We start from the raw sequence: 16,826 nt of genomic DNA on the forward strand, positions 1-16,826 counted from the left end.
GAACAAGAGATGGGGGAGGTGCCATGCTCCCCCCAGACCTCATGTGAACTACCACACCAAGCCAATCATGAGGGATCTGCCTCAATGATCCAAACACCTCCCACCAGGCCCCACCTCCAACACTGGGAATATTACATTTCAACATGAGATTTGGAGGGAATAAACATCCAAACCATATCAATCATCTAATACCACCCTCATGTAGTAAGAATATTTAGTGGCCTAGGTAGCCAAACTATATAGCAAGGTGCTTATTCTTTCCAAAGTCAATGTTTCAGCTATTTGGAGGACAAAATAGTATTTCTAATCAAAGTTGTGCTCTTCCAGATTTACGTTTGTGCAGTTGTGAGAACTCCAAAGAACTTCACATGTCCTGAGGACGTTACTACAAAGCGGTTAATTTCTGAATTGAATTTAAACTGTAATTTCCTTTCCAAATTCCATATGGTTTGAACTCTATTCTAAAAGTAATTTTAGGGTATATTTCTTATTCTTGGATAATCTGAAAATACAAACTGTAACTTGCAAATATACAAAAACACAGGAGTTCAATTGTACTCACAATACTAGCCCTCTTCTTAATTCTCTTACAGGATACTGTTTTCTGTCCACCCATTTTGTGAAAACTGCACACTGCTGCTCTGCTCTGATAATCTGTAGATTTTTCTTTTACTTTGAACTTGGACAAAGAATCCAGTGCTTCATCATCCTTTATACTATTCTCCAGGCTTTTTCCACATATCCCCTATTTCAGCTGTTTACTTTTAGATTTTCCTTTATGGGATTCTTCCTTCCAGGAACTTTGGTTAGGGGAATTCACAATAATAAATGGCAACTAATAAAAAGTATATTTTAAAATCTATTTAATAGTTTTTCTCATAGGAGATCAAGAATTAAATGCCACCTAAAACACTGGGAAAAGATTATGAAGTGGTACTCCATATGCAATAAATATGCCAACATATCACCAACTTTATTTATAAAATCTGTTAACTGAATACAAATCAAGTACAAGGAAATCTTTTAAAGGTATCAGTGCTATGGAATTATAGTGTTATTCTTTATCTTGTTTTAGTTATAAGATGTTCCCACCATTAGTTTTCAGGAATAATGAATATTTATTTAAGCACCACTGTATGACAACCCTGTGCCAGTGATGTACATGTGATTTCATCCTTTCAATAACCATTCAAGGTTAATATCCCCTCTTTCCAGGTGATAAAAGGGAATGGCTGATATACAAATCCAAATATGACTCCACAGCCCAGGCTCTTCCTCTTCCTTCCCCACTGTGCCATGCCACATCTCGTTTGAAAATCAAAAAGTAAGTTATTTATTCTATAACAGTTCGACACACTGTTTCCTAAGGATGGGAGAAAATAACTTGAAAAAAATCGAAAAAGCTATTTTTCCTTTCTCTGTGAAAAAAATGAATAATCGAATCAGCGAGTTTACTACATGTCAAAATTTTAAGTTTTCTTTTCGTTGGGCAATAAATAAAACTAAAAAAGCATTCAAGTATGGTCATTAATAGTATTAATCCACTAAAATTTCACAGTTTGTTTCAAAAGTGTCTTTTGTACCCCATTATATGAAGTGTTATCAAAATACATCATATGTAACCATTAAAGAGAACAGAGAGCACAAAAAGTTGTGAAAATGGTTAAAAAATAAAGAAAGTGGAGTAGTTGGCATATACACTTGGTATTACATGTTCTCTTTTGAAGTTTTTACTCAAAAATAGAAAATACTAACGAACCATTTGGGCTAAATCATTTTCAAATTCCATTAATATGGAAGCAAAGAAAAAGTGGGCTTTGTAAAGGAAAACAATATACATGGTATAATATGGATGAACCTAGAGGATATTATGCTAAGTGAAATAAAGCACTCTCAAAAAAAGACAAATACTGTATGATTTCACTTATATGTTGTATCTAGAGTAGTCAAATTCAGAAACAGAAAGTAGAATGATGATACTGAGAGACAGGGGAGGAAGAGGGAAATGAGTTGTTTAATGGGTACAGAGTTTCAATTTTGCAAGACAAAAAAAGTTCTGGAAATCGGCTACAAAATCATATGAGTATACCTAACACCATGTTGTTAAGAGGTAAATTTTGTTATGAGCCTCTTCTCACAATTAAAATAACTGCCATTTTTTAAAAGGACCCAATGATTTGTTAATGTGACAATGACATTGCAGGCATGTTTTAAAAACAAAGTATTTAGAGATACATATAAGTTGTTATCTGCATGTTGATGGTATGTAAGGTTCACTGTACTATTTACTTTTGTAGAATGTTTAAAATTTTCCTCAATGAAATAAACAGAATAAAATAACTTTTAAAAAAGGCAGCCAATAAGGAAATGAAATTTCCTAACCAAGAGAACCACTAGCATGAAAATACTTGATTATAGTTTAAACATGCAAAATGTAACATTTTAGCCGTAACTCATAAACATGTCACATCACTTATTTCACTTGAGAGAAAGCTGCTGAAAAACTATTAACTGGGCTTGCATCGGAAAAACAATATGGAGAAAATTACATGGACAGTCTAAGTTTGCTATGAAAACAATGTACTTTTATTAATTAAAAGTCAAAAACAACAAAAGGGAAATTTCACAACCTTTGTTTGCAACTATATAATCTTTATGTAGAAAAACTATAAAGTGACAGTCTGATCTGGAAAGCAGCTCAACAATAAACCTAATCCTTACATCAAAAGTAAGTAAATTATAGAATCAGTTCACCCAAAAGAAATTGTCTTGCTGTAGAATATTTTAGCCCAACTGATTTCAACTATATTATTCTCATTTCTGACAAACTGTCTTTCCTGATATTTCAAATCACCAGAGATGTAACAGACAAGAACCCGTTGAAGTAAAATAATAAAACACAAATACTCCAAGCACAATTACATGTGACATGATGAGTGCATTTAATCTACAATCTACAAAACTATACAAATTACCAATTATACATATAATCCATTTACATTGAAGATCCATGAGGTGGTACTGAATAAACACTGAGGCATCAAATTTTCAACAATGGAACAAGGCTCACGGAACAGCAGCACATTCCCACCTTTTAGTCTATCATCTCAACACTTCCCCTGGAATTTGCACTTATTTATATATTATCTAAGTCCTACGAAGTTGGTAACAAAAACTTTAAAAGTCAAAAGGATAATGAATTCAACACTCCCTAAAATCTATTCTAAAACATGCGTGTGAAATATGAAGAGACCAAGCACTTTATAAATGTGAGATTTTACAGTCACATGTTCCTTTAAACTTATACTAGTATCCTCACTAGTATCTGCACAATTTTCTTTAATAAGGCTTTTCACTAAAACTTAATAGAAGAGGAAAACAACAAACAAAAATCCTTATTTTTAAACTGTACAGTCTTAGAAAAGTGGTACTATTTTTAAAACCAACTTTTTCTGCTAAAGAAATCACACTGTGTGGTCATCAGAACAGTTTAAGTCACTTTGGCAATACAGAGATTTATTTACCCTTATTTTGAATAATAATGATGATGATAAACTATTGTCATGGTCATATTTTTCAGAACTTATGCCACCATGGAGGCACATGTGTACAGAATATTTCTAATAACCCTAAATTTAATCACAGTTAAAATTTCTCAAAAGTATTTTCAACTGCTCAAGAATATTAAAGTTTGGGGGGAAATACGTAAGTCATAAATAAGCAAGTATTCCCTCCAAGATTCATTAATTGGGATAAAGTCTCAGGGTAAGCCCACAAGAATGGTCTGCAATAAAGAAAAATCAGGTCTGTGTAGAGTAACGTCTGCCACCCTTAGCAGAAAAGCCAAAAATATTCTGAGCCAAATAAAAGCATCTTTTGATTCAGCACTTTTTGTTGTGTTAGTTTTAATTTCTAACTTCTCAACATTATAGCTCAGCAATTCCCATATGCTTACTATCTATAACAAGGAACTATATCGTTAAAGAAAAAATTCAGAGACATGATCATTTTCCATCATAGGTCTGTCTCTCTTTGGTAAGAAACAGACCAAGACTTACTTATTTTCTCTCACCTACAGAAGAGAGGGGAGTTAAATGTCATTAACCTAGTAAACAATCCCTGTGTATAAACATTAAGTTGGAGGGTAAAGAGCCTAAATCATGCCCTTTATAAGATCTGTGGAAAACAACTCTGGCATGTAGCTGTGGTAGAGGACAATAGGTGTCCACAGATAGAACATGACCTTTCCTGTAACTAGAAGACCATGCCTATGAACATTCTAGTGAACCTATAGAAATTTTGCTCTGTAACTTGAGTGTCCTTCAGACAAGAAACATGAATAATGTTATTATAAAAATATGGTAGAATATCTTCCCCCTTGTAAGTCACCAATTTCTGATCCCATTAAACTTTCATAGAATCCATGAGGTTTACTCATGGATTTACTCTATGATTTTATACTCATGGACTTATCTAGAGTAGGTTTACTCCAGATATTTTGTCATGAAGTAAAACTGGAAATAACCTATCTAATAATACCACTAAAAATTCAAGAAAAAAAAATCCAATACAATCTAATACATACATTAACAAATTACACAGAATATATATTCTATCAGGCCTAAGAAATCCTCACCCACCCAACCAAAAGAAAGTCAGTTTCACCCACTGTAAGATAAACTATGATACTTGTATGTGGATCCAGAAAAAAAGAACTGCTAAACTCCAATGCAGTAGGAAAAATATTACAAATAAGCACCCAAAACTGACCTAAAATTTTCTACTCAATCCTGCAGGATGTCTTTTTTTAAAGAGAGAGAAATAAGCATCCCTTGCAACTTGACTGGAAAGATTATTACCTGACCAATTATTTCTAAGCCTATACTAGAAACCAGTGTAAGATGGAATGCCAAAATCACCACCAACTCGACACTACCGTTATTTTTGCAAAGAAAGGTAGTTATATAAAATTCCATTCTCCCAGACAATGAACAGGAGAGAAAAACATGTTATTTTTTAAATGGCTACATTTATAGGTTTCTGAGTATCAGCACCAAATGTTCACTTTTAATTATTCTGAACAAATTTTTAGGAATTAATGTTTCCTAACAAAATGGACTAACAAAACGGTGAATAAGGAAATGACTTTCAAGCAATATTTGCATGCTGATAAGAACCATTAAGTAAAACAGTGATTGGCTCATTTCCAAAGCTACTGTGGGTGTGCACCGTTTGGAAACAGTATATCCCACTGCTCAGCTAATATAGCTACTCTTCAAACCATGGGTACAGCATATCTTATTTTGTGACTAGGCAAGATTAAGTAAAACAAGTTGAAGAGATTTTTTAAAAAAGCAAGCTAAACCAAAATAATCCATTGTTAGAATAGTTTTCTACTTTCTCTTTTAGGGAGGAAAAAAAAACCCATCAAACCACTGTATAAAGTGTCTACATAAAAAACTGAAATCAAGATTCACAAATAATAGTGTCAGTTCAATTCTACATAACCCTTTATTATATTTATAGCAGTATTATGACCAACATTACACAAGTTTTATTTCCTCCTCATACCATAGCAAATTTATTTTCATAAGAGTTCAACTCTGCAAATGGTTTAAATCAACTTCTTGCACCTTGAATTTACAAACCATTAGATACTAAGTTTCCTGAAATACATTTTATTTTTAAATTTTACTTAAAGCTACAACTAAACCCAAATCTCTTGGGGGCGGGGGTGGAGGAGTAGGCGGGGAACCAACTAAGCTGTTTAAACAGAAACTTGTAAAAAATATTCTGATGCCAGTGTTTGAAAGATAGCCTACAGAAGATTATAAAAGGTCAACGATCATACAAGAGAATTCTATGGGCAAACCTTGTTAGAAAATCTGTTTGACAAATAAACTTCTTTCATAATAGAAGAGGAATTGAAAAGATATTTAATTTCCCCCTAAAAGTAAGTAGTTGCTCAGAACATAGGTTGGATGTATGGAAATCATATTGCTTCTATGAAAAAATGTTTTATCCAGGCATTCCACTAACAAAACGCCATGCCATATCTATCTAGTCTTTGATATCTGGGTATTAGCATTACCCAAGAGAAACTTATCAAACAAAATGGTTAGCAAACCACCAAATAGGAGTCTCAGGTTCCTTAACTTGGATAGTCATCTTAGTAAATATAAAACTTAAGCTACTTGAACACTGGGGCTTATAAAGTGCATCAGGTATAAGAAACACAACAGTAGTGTGAAACTCAGTAGGACTTTAAGGGACTTAATATCACCGGTGGGGCAAAAAAACAACATTATAGTTTTCTGTTCAGATTTTATTTGAAATCTAATTCAAATTGTCAAAGCTACAAAAGGGGGGAAGACATCTGTATTATTTTTGCTAAGTCACAACATCCTAAAACAAAATACTACTACTGTCAGCAGATCCATTATACACATTTCTGATGAAATCCATTAGAACAATAAAAATTTCATCTTGAGAAATAGCCACAATGAAAGTAATTTACACAATATAAAACAATGACATCTACAGATGCAGTTGCTCATGAGTTTACACATGCATACACAAACAAACAAAAAACCCCAGGAATGCTCTTTCATTTGATTTTTTGTTTTTGTTTTTTTTAAAAAACAGACCATTCAGGCACAAAACAAATCGCATTTCCAAGAAGTGACAGCATCTTAAAAATTTACGTCAGTGTTTGTTTTTCTTTGACTTTTTATGAGACCTGTGTGGAGATCTGGATTGGGATCTGGACTTCTTCCCTGATTTTTTAGGGGATCTAGACCGTGATCGCCTAGACCTCTTAGGTGTCCTTGAACCAGATGGTGATCTAAGGAAACAAAAAAATCCCAATTGATAAAGAAAGAACTCATGTGATCAAAACTGATTATCCTTAAACTATTGAAAATGATCTTTAACACAGCATGGTGAAAAATCACTGGAATAAGACTATGAACTTCTAAACTTTAAACTCTATTGTACATACACACACACGGATTTATTTTGTACTTACTATGCACTGCATCAATGATCATCAGTAGAGCACTTGTTTATAAAGACAGATTTCTGTGCCTTATCACTGCTCTACTGAATCAAAATCTCTGGAGGTTAGAACTAAGAATTCGCATTTTTAACAAGCTCCCCAAGTGACCGATAACCCCCAAATTTCTACAACATAAAGTTTAAAGTTGCACCTACGATCATTCACAAAATTTAAAAAACACAGCAGCTTTGAAGTTTATCACCTTGAAGTAAACAACTACTGCAGTATCATTCAAGGGCATCATTTAAGACATTATAATTTTGTAAGTGCTGTGCATGAAGATTACTCAAACCAATAAACACACATGTACATATACATACATATATAACACATACATACATATATATGCAAGTGCCATTTAGAAAAGGAGAAAGGTATCTATTCTATAAAGATTTCACTAAAAATAGTTACAATAATAAAGTATTAGCATATACAGCAGTTTTAGCTCTTAGCAAAATTCCTCTATGTATCACCAGATAAATAATACATTTCTGAACCATTTTTCTGGAACTAAAGGAAAAAAAGTATATGAAATACTAAAATACATACTGAAAAAAATGTATTTATGATATGTATTTCCAAAAGTATTTACCCAAGAACTTGCTAATAATATTGCTATGGGGGAAAAATGTGTGTTTCTTTCAGCTTTGACAAAAATCCAATAATATTCTATAGAAACTAAAGAAGAGATGAAAAGTAAAGCACCTAACCCTATTCCACAGAAAACATTGGATATGATGTTTAAAATTCTTGGCTGGTTCTCACTTGTTGGAAGCCTTCACTTTCAGTCATGAAAGAGATTGGGATAAGGAGGTGGGGAGCAATAACCAAAAATGAAAGTGTACCTCTTTGGTTTTCTAAAATCCTTAAAAAAAAATGTATGCCAACCAAATTATTTTCAAAAGCTGATGAAATGACAAGGAAATTAGTATCTGAAATATTAGCAAAAATGACTTGCATTTACCTTTTGGCTTTTTTGCTAACATCTCTAGGAGAATCTTTGTGAGATGACCTGGACCGTGAGCTCTCTTTATGAGATCTTTCTGAACGCTCTGATCGTTCCGATTTTGGTGATGGGGATTTCACTCGTCTACCACTGCTACTGCGAGATGGGCTGGGGGATGTACTGTGTCGCCTCTTCCTATGGAACAAAGCCCCCAAAACATTCCATAAATGAGCAAAGGATCAGGTATTCATTTTCCTTTACTAAATTAGCTATTAATTCCTACCAGCTTACTCTAACTTTTATTCTAACCATGTAATGTTACTTTTAACAATATTCAAAGTCCTTTGTAACAAGAACAAGTAAGTCCTAAGATAGGCTGTCAAGAGACAACAACTGAATTCAACTCAATTGGATTTTCTCTTTGCAATAAGAGAGGTTATTAAAACAACTGGCAAAATTCAATTAAGGTCTCTGGATTAAATATCAGTTTTTTTAAATGTTAATTTCCTAAACTGATTCTTTTTATTGTGGTTAAATGAATGTGGTTAAGAGAATGGGGCATCATGTTGGCAAATTATTCTTAAATGGTTGGAGATGGGACAGAAGAGGAAGAATACAGTGGAAGTAGAAATACTTTAACATTTGGGTAATGTGGGTGAAGGGTAACTATCAATTATACTCTTCTTGCAACTTTCCTGTAAATCTAAAATTATGTCAAAATAGTAATAAAAGACAAAAAAGTGGCAAACTTTTAACCAATTGGCATAACTTGTTATTTGTAACTATCTGTAGAGTGACTAAGCTAGACTATTATTTGCAATGGCTTGGTCTTTTTATTAGGAAAACCTCAGTTCAGTTAAAGGAAACAATTTTCTTTACTCAATCAGATTTAGGAACTGTAAGAGTAAGAAATAAAAACTGAAAGAGAAATGCTTTTGATTAGAATGAAGACTTAAAGTGACCTATGGCCTATGTAACAATCTCCTTTAAAGATAAGACTAAGACCCAAGTTTACAAGTAGCAGCCTCAAGCACAAATACTGGGAAAAAATGGTTAAATTGGATGCAACAAGGAAGATCTACCAAGTTGTTTTGTTACACAAGCCTCAGGTTTGATATCTAATACTGTAATTGAATTCTTGCGTGGAACTAAGGCTAAAGATACCATATAAACCACGTGAAGGGATGATGCACCCAGTTAACTAAGTGCCAACTAAATGCCCCATTTCTCCACTACTTCCGCCTTCTGCAGGCAGGACCCAAACAAGTTTATCATGAACAAACATTTCCAGTTTGCTGGCATCAATAATGAAAATATTATAAAACACCACTGCAAATCTTGAAACCAGTAAATGCATTAAATATGAGAAATGTTATACCTTTCCTTCCTTGTCGGAGTACACTCATCTTTTTCCTTCTTGTCTTTGGAGCGAGATTCCAATTTTTCTTTATCTTTCTTGTCTCTTTCTCGTTCTCTTTCTAACTCTTTCTCTTTCTCCTGTTTTTTATAGAAAATATTAAGTTGTTTAAAAATATCAATCTGGGTTAATCTCATTTATATAACAATATTTTCTCTTATAGTAAATAATTTTTTAAATTACTACTTAAGGTACAATACTGTTTTAAAAAAAAATCTACCCCTCCAGGGAAAACTAGTCATTTCTTTTGCTTATACTAAATAAAACTAATCTTAGCAACAGCAGCTAAACATTTACTGAGTGCTTACCATAGGCCAAACAATGTACTAAACAACTTTCCACAGACCATTTCATGTAATCATTTAAAGCATCCCTAAGAAAATTATTATTATCCTCATTCTAGAGATGAAAATTGAGACTCAGAAAGATTAAGTACCATGTCCATGGTCACACAGGAGAGTCAGGTCAGAATTTGAGACCAAGCTCTAGAATCAGAGCTCTTCCCCTACTGTCCCACCTGCCGAAAAGTTCGAATCAGAAAAAGCCAACAACGTACTGCCCTTTCCATCATAAGTTACAATAAAATAGTCAGTAGAAAGTGATCCGTCTAACTATAAACAAGTTGATTTAATCAAAAAGAGCTCTTAACAAAGAAAAAAGGCTGGAAAAGGAAAATGGTTATTCACAGTATCTTCCATCAAAATTTTATTAGTGGGAAACAAGTACCAATTACACTGCAATTTTTAAATCCTAAATACAAACTGACTACATGACTCTACAATAAACCAAAAAAATAACATATTTGCTTATCCCCAGATGCTACAACTGCCACTTCTCATTTGAAATTCTGATTTCTGCATATAAAGGAGTGGCTACGGACAATAAATCCACAAAACTAAGTTCTTCATTAACAGAAATTTAATTGCTCTATGATTTATATGCATCAAGCAAGCTATGTGATAGCTGATTCTTCTAATTTTTAAAAGGTGAAAAAAGCCTATACCAGAAGTTGGCAAACACTTTCTATACAGAGCCAGACAGTAAATACTCTATGCTTTGTGGGCCACATACAGTCTCTGTCACAACTACTCAACTCTGCCACAGCAGAGTGAAAGCCACCCCACAAAATACCTAAGTCAACGTGCATGGCTGTGTTCTAATAAAACTATTTATAGAATAACGCAAGGATTATGTTCCTTCTCTCCAATTATAATCATAGAGTGCAAGGAGACTCAAGTGGTAATATAAGTATTATTCATTTTGTGCTTGCTACCATCAGAACAGTGAGCATCTCAAGGCGTAATTTCCTATGGGGGTATAGGTAAGCAGCATCTTTTTTTTTTTTTTTCTTTGAGACGGAGTTTTTCACGCTTGTTGCCCAGGCTAGAGTGTAATGGCGCCATCTCAGCTCACTGCAACCTCCGCTTCCCAGGTTCAAGTGATTCTCCTGCCTCAGTCTCCTGAGTAGCTGGGATTACAGGCATGTGCCACCATGCCCCGCTAATTTTGTATTTTTTTTAGTAGAGACAGGGTTTCTCCATGTTGGTCAGGCTGGTCTCGAACTCCTGACCTCAGGTGATCCGCCCACCTCGGCCTCCCCAAGTGCTGGGATTACAGGCGTGAGCCACTGCGCCCGGCCATAAGTAGCATCTTTTACAAAATCTCATTTATCTTTTTTCCAAATATATAGAGTGCAACTTTTAAAGAGTGGTGCTGAGCAGACTGACTTCCTTTGGTGACCTGTAGGATGCATTTCCTGATTGATAATGAAAATGATTTCCTGATTCAGATGTCTACTTTTTAGGAATCATAGTACAGCTAAAATACTTAAAATGAAGAGTAACAGTAATAATAGTAGCTATTATCTAACTCATAATCTTACAAAATTGGGAATATCAACCCAGTTTCAGAGAAAAAGCAGACTACAGTGACTTGCCTAGGAGTACGCAGCAGAGAGCGGCACCACAGTTGCTCTACCAGACTCCTCCCTGACACCAGTTTTGTACATTAACAACTTCATAGTGATTGTTAAGTTCCTTTTTATGGCTCTTTCCTATTTCACTTTCTATATAATCTCATTATTATTATTATTCTTTGCAATGACAGTCAAAATTAACAGCAGTCTCAACAAAATTCCTGGAATTCCTGGTTCTAAAATTCTCTGCATGTTCCTATAAATTTTGTGATGCACGAGAAGATAAAGTCCCTCAAACACTCAAAGCTCACCAAAGAGGTATTCTACCACTTGCTGTCCCTCCTTGGAAACCATGAGAAATGAAATAAACTTCTCAACACCAGAACTTCCCAAACTCTGCCTCCATCTTTTTCTTTCTGTACCACCTCTCAGGGTTGTTGGTGTCTCACCGTCACAAATGTGACTTGTCCTGAAGGGTTTTCCAGTTTCAAAAGGATGCTGTTAGCAGAATTAATCTTCTTGTCCACAGGTAGTATCCAGAATAAAATAGTGTGCTGCTGCCTTTCAGCTCCTTTCCAAACCAAACACTTTTAAAATATCAAATTTCAAATGTTTCTAATTGCCTACCGGTATTCAAAATTTATTCAAAGAATATAATTTGAAATCATCTTTAGGTATACCAGTATTCTAGGAAGTCAAATAAATAACTTCAAAAAATGTGTATTGTTGTACTTATTCCTTACTCGTTGAAGAAGTTTATCTCTGTAGTGTTCTACTTGCTCCTGAAAACTCTGGCCTGGTTTTTTAGGTCTTTTCCCAGATTCCAATTCATCCTGAAACTTCATAACTTTGAGCTGTGAAATAAAACATTTTAAAAATAAGCATTTTCATCATTCTAGATTCTCAAGCACTGTTTTGCTTCTTTTCTATAGCAAAGTAGTAACTAATTAGTACTCAGTCAAAATATAACCTCACCTGAAGGCCAACTGTCAGACAAGTCCAACTAGGCAAAAGTCAGCTGACCAGATGGGAGGCCTCTCTGGTCATGAGAGGATTCAAAAACCATGAGTCGTGCTTCATGGCTGTAAGAACCCACTTACTCTCAACACAATTATAACAAATTTGCTATCTGGTTCCCCAAATCAGAAAAGCAAGGTTGCTAAAGGCAAGCACACTGCCAGCAAGATATGACAGTCAGCAGAATGCAGATAAACATCTTTAAAAAACAGGCAGGGGTGGAAGGTGGGAGGGCTGTGGCATTCTGGTTCAGCTCATGTAAGACCAAACACACAAAGCTGCACACAGTCTGAAGGTTTCACTCACAGTGCAACCACTAGACATCAAAACACAAAGAAAAGGTTAAATCATATTTGGAGGGTACTTTATAAGACAGTAAGAGCAAATACTGATTAAAACAGACCAGCTGGGCGCAGTGGCTCACGCCTGTAATCCCAGCACTTTGGGAGGCTGAAGCAGGTGGATCACCTGAGGTCAGGAGTTCGAGATCAGTCTGACCATCATGGAGAAACCCCATCTCTACTAAAAATACAAAATTAGCCAGGCATGGTGGTGCATGTCTATAATCCCAACTACTCAGGAGGCTGAGGCAGGAGAATCGCTTGAACCTGGTGGGTGGAAGTTGCAGTGAGCCGAGATGGTGCCATTCCACTCCAGCCTGGGCAACAAGAGCAAAACTCCGTCTCAAAAAAAAAAAACAAAACAGAAAAACTTCCATCTCTTATTACCTATATAAGTGGACAAAGGTATTTGTACAAAATATTCATTGTAGAACTGTTTGTAAAAACAGACCACCTAGATAGATGTTTACCCAGAGATTTCTGGCCAATACACCTACACACAAACAAATACATATAATATATAATGGCAATGGATAAAGATGTGAAAAAACTAGTAAAATCAGTTACAGGGAGAGAAAAAACCTGCAATAAGTGAGCTTAACTTTGCTTTTTATTCTGGAGATATAAGTATCTTAAAATTGTGTACTATATAAAAATAGTAAAAAGAATAAATTCATTATTTGTTTTGAATTTAAAAATAAAGATTTCACAAAGTAGTTAAAATAAAAACTACCCTAAGGCTTAAAGGAGCTTAAATTACCCAAAAAATTTACAAGGGTGAAAATACCTTCTTCTTGATTTCTAAGAGAGGACTAATAAGGTGGAAAAGTATGAGGACCTGGAAGATCCTCCAAGTGGTAGAAAGCACATGGATCTTGGATGGTACCACTGGGCTGCCAATCTGCTCAATATTGTTTCACTCAAAGAGAAACAGGAAGCATTCTTGTCCCACGAAATTGCTGTAGATGCTAACATTTTATCCTATTTTATTCCGACACTGATATATCCTTTAAATGGACTAAACGCTGCTACAGCATTTTATTTATACTTCAAAACAAGACCTCATTTGCTTTTTACCCCCTTTACTACAACTTAGTTTTTACCATTTCTCCCCATTCCGAGTGATATTTTCTTTTTTTTTTTTTTTTTTTTTGAGATGGAGTCTTACTCTGTCGCCCAGACTGGAGTGCAGCGGCACAATCTCGGTTCACTGCAACCTCCACCTCCCAGGTTCAAGCGATTCTCCTGCCTCAGCTTCCGAAGTAGCGGGGTTACAAGGCGCATGCCACCAAGCCTGGCTAATTTTTGAATTTTTTTTTTTTGGGCAGAGATGGGGTTTTGCCATGTTGGCCAGGTCAGTATCGAACTTCTAATCCTCAGGTGATCCACCCACCTCGGCCTCCCAAAGTATTGGGATTACAGGCGTGAGCCACCATGCCTGGCCCCAAATGGCATTTTCACTATTTTTGACTTCATGAATGTTTCTTCTACATTCTCCAATTTTGTCCTTTTTCCATCTGTTTTCGTTTTTTTTTAATTAATTATTTTTTGAGACGGTGTCTCACTCACCCAGGCTGGAGTGCAGTGGCAGCTATCTCAGCTCACTGCAACCTCCACCTCCCAGAGTCTCCCAGGTTCAAGTGATTCTCCTGCCTCAGCCTCCATGCCTAATTTTTGTATTTTTAGTAGAGACAGGGTTTCACCCTGTTGGCCAGGCTGGTCTCAAACTGCTCACCTTGGCCTCCCAAAGTGGTGGAATTTCAGACATATTTTCACTTCTATAATCAGGGTCTTTTATAATCAGATCTTTGATGTTCTCTCCTTCTCTTCTTTCAAAGCTCTCTAAAAGTCTACATTTTTTGTGTGTTTTAATCATGACTGCATTTAAAAAGATAAGATGTAAGGCTAAGAAAGCAAGGGGGTGGGGTGGACAACATAAATAGCTAAGTTCATCACTGCGTGAAGCCTCTCGTGACCAAGATGACTCTTCCACAGAATGTATTTGTAGTAAATCGGTTTGGGTTAAAAAAAAAAAAGAGTCAAACAATAGACCTGAATGTTACTTAGGGGAGAGGAGGGATTCCTAAGATCATCTTTTTAAAAATCACTATACAATCCCTACTTATAGTTCCTGTTAATATAGTCTAACTGAGGCTCAAGCACAAGTCCAAGACACACAGAAAACAGATGATCAAGGGTCTCAACACAAAAGGAAGTGGTCCATGCAATGGCTTAACCATCCCTCCCTTGTTGCCTTCAGACAACAGACAGTTATCACCTTCCGACTCAACTGTTCACTCTTTCCTCAGGGACCAGGACAGAAAGTGATCCCTCTCTTCCAACAAGATAGAAGACCCTCCACTTGGTTCCCCACCCACTATTCTACTTGTTGGTAGAAATGGGGACAACAGAATGAGAAAAGGTAACTCCAGCCTAGGCACTGCTCTCAGTGGTATCTGAAAGATTAAGAACTGGCTTCTGGCCACCACCACATCATATAGCTACAAGATTTTTGTGTTTTTACAAAGCATGTTTTATAACACGAATCATTTGGTTTTTATTTACTCCATGCTAAAAAATGTTCAGCTATAGGTATCTTTATTAGGACACGTGGAGATGCAAAATTATAGTATATATACTATAGAATATAATAGAACTAATTAGAGAAACTAATTTAGAACTTAATTCTTTATTTAATGGTTCTCCAATAAAAGGGTCAGTACTCACTGGATTCTAAATCTCGAAATGGATATCCAAATTTAGGGGCAGAGAAGAGAGCTAGTTGTGAAAAGCCCTGGGATAAAGCTCATGAGCCCTGAGTTCTAGTCCAAGTTTGCCACCTGTTGTGGAACTTTATTCCATATGACTAAATCTCTCAGGGGAAATACAGGAGAAGGATTAGATAATTCTAAGATAAAGCCAAGATATTTTAAAATCAGGACTTAGTTCACAGTCCAAATCCTGGAAAGACAACTAAGTTGTGAGAGGCAGTACCTATGAAAGCAGGAGAAATAATCACTGAATACATAAAGGAGAGGCTAGATTACAAAAGACCACATGTATTATGGAAATGTATGCATATAAGGTGTATGCGTGCAATGTGCATTCATGTGTATCGCATATACACATATACAAGGTGGAAAGAATAAGGTTTGTAAAAACCACCTAAGTTAACAAAAAAGCTAAATTATATGGTTTCCTCTCTTTAAGTTAATAAGGAAATAGAACATTCTAAACAGTTGGGGCATTTATATAAGGGAATAGCTTCTATTATCAAGAAAATGTATTTTTATTTAACTCGAGTCTGTTTCTACTCCAACAGTTTCATCAGGTCAGAGAAAGGCAGAGCTTCTCATAAGGTGAGAGGCGTAAAAGAGGGGCATGTGTAGGTTGAAAAGGTGCACAGGTGAGTGTGTTCACTGACACACATCTTATCCCCCTAAAAATCATATTTAAAATGTATATGAATACATCCCAGGAAAAAATAAATCGACTAATCAACTCTGAAAATCCTTCATCTCTACTTATAAATGACACCACGCTGACTCTACGTAAGGTTAAAACAAAATGCTGTCTCTGTTTACTTTTCAGTTTGGTGATGTCTGACAAAGAGGTGGGCAAGAACTTGTATCAGCCCAACAGTGATTATGTGGAGAAGTGGCAATGAGGTAACCAATGTGACAGGTATCATAAGTTAGTAAGGGAGACAGTACTAACGTACAGTAGGCATTCAAAAATACTGTTCAATGAATGTATACAGTATGAAAATTCACTCTCATACATTCTTTAGAGGTTTGAGACTGATTGCTAAACTCCTGCTAGCATTTACTGGGAATATTTCATCCCCTTGAGGGCATTACAAAGCCCTTCTCTCTCTGACATGTCTGAATAGCCTTGGACAAAACAAAAGGCATTTAAAAAGGAGAGGGCGAGACCAGCCTGGGCAACATAGTGAGAGACCTAACCTCTATGCAAAAAAACATAAAAAAAAAAATAGTTGGGCTTGGTGGTGTACATCTGTAGTCCCAGCTACTCCAGAGGCTATCTCTTGAGCCTGGTAGCTTGACATTGCAGTAAGCTATGGTCACACCACTGCACTCCAGCCTGGTCAACAGAGAGAAATCCTGTCTCAA

The 16,826-nt window shown here is 35.6% G+C and overlaps 1 protein-coding gene across 1 annotated transcript in view; it reads right to left on the minus strand.

Moving 5' to 3' along the window:
* Positions 1–2,563: 2,563 nt before the first annotated feature.
* Positions 2,564–16,826, minus strand: part of U2SURP (U2 snRNP-associated SURP domain containing) — a 58,580-nt gene continuing 44,317 nt past the window's right edge. The window contains exons 25-29 of the mRNA XM_011958075.1: positions 12,079–12,189; positions 9,382–9,500; positions 8,022–8,198; positions 4,470–6,844; positions 2,564–4,433 (exon numbers count right to left, since the gene is read on the minus strand). Coding sequence (XP_011813465.1) covers positions 6,706–6,844; positions 8,022–8,198; positions 9,382–9,500; positions 12,079–12,189 — 546 coding nt within the window. The 3' untranslated portion in view covers positions 2,564–4,433; positions 4,470–6,705. The remainder of the gene's footprint in view (positions 4,434–4,469; positions 6,845–8,021; positions 8,199–9,381; positions 9,501–12,078; positions 12,190–16,826) is intronic.

This window comes from Colobus angolensis, unplaced genomic scaffold (genome assembly GCF_000951035.1).
Source record: "Colobus angolensis palliatus isolate OR3802 unplaced genomic scaffold, Cang.pa_1.0 Scaffold46, whole genome shotgun sequence".
In the NCBI taxonomy this organism is placed as follows: Eukaryota; Metazoa; Chordata; class Mammalia; order Primates; family Cercopithecidae; genus Colobus; species Colobus angolensis.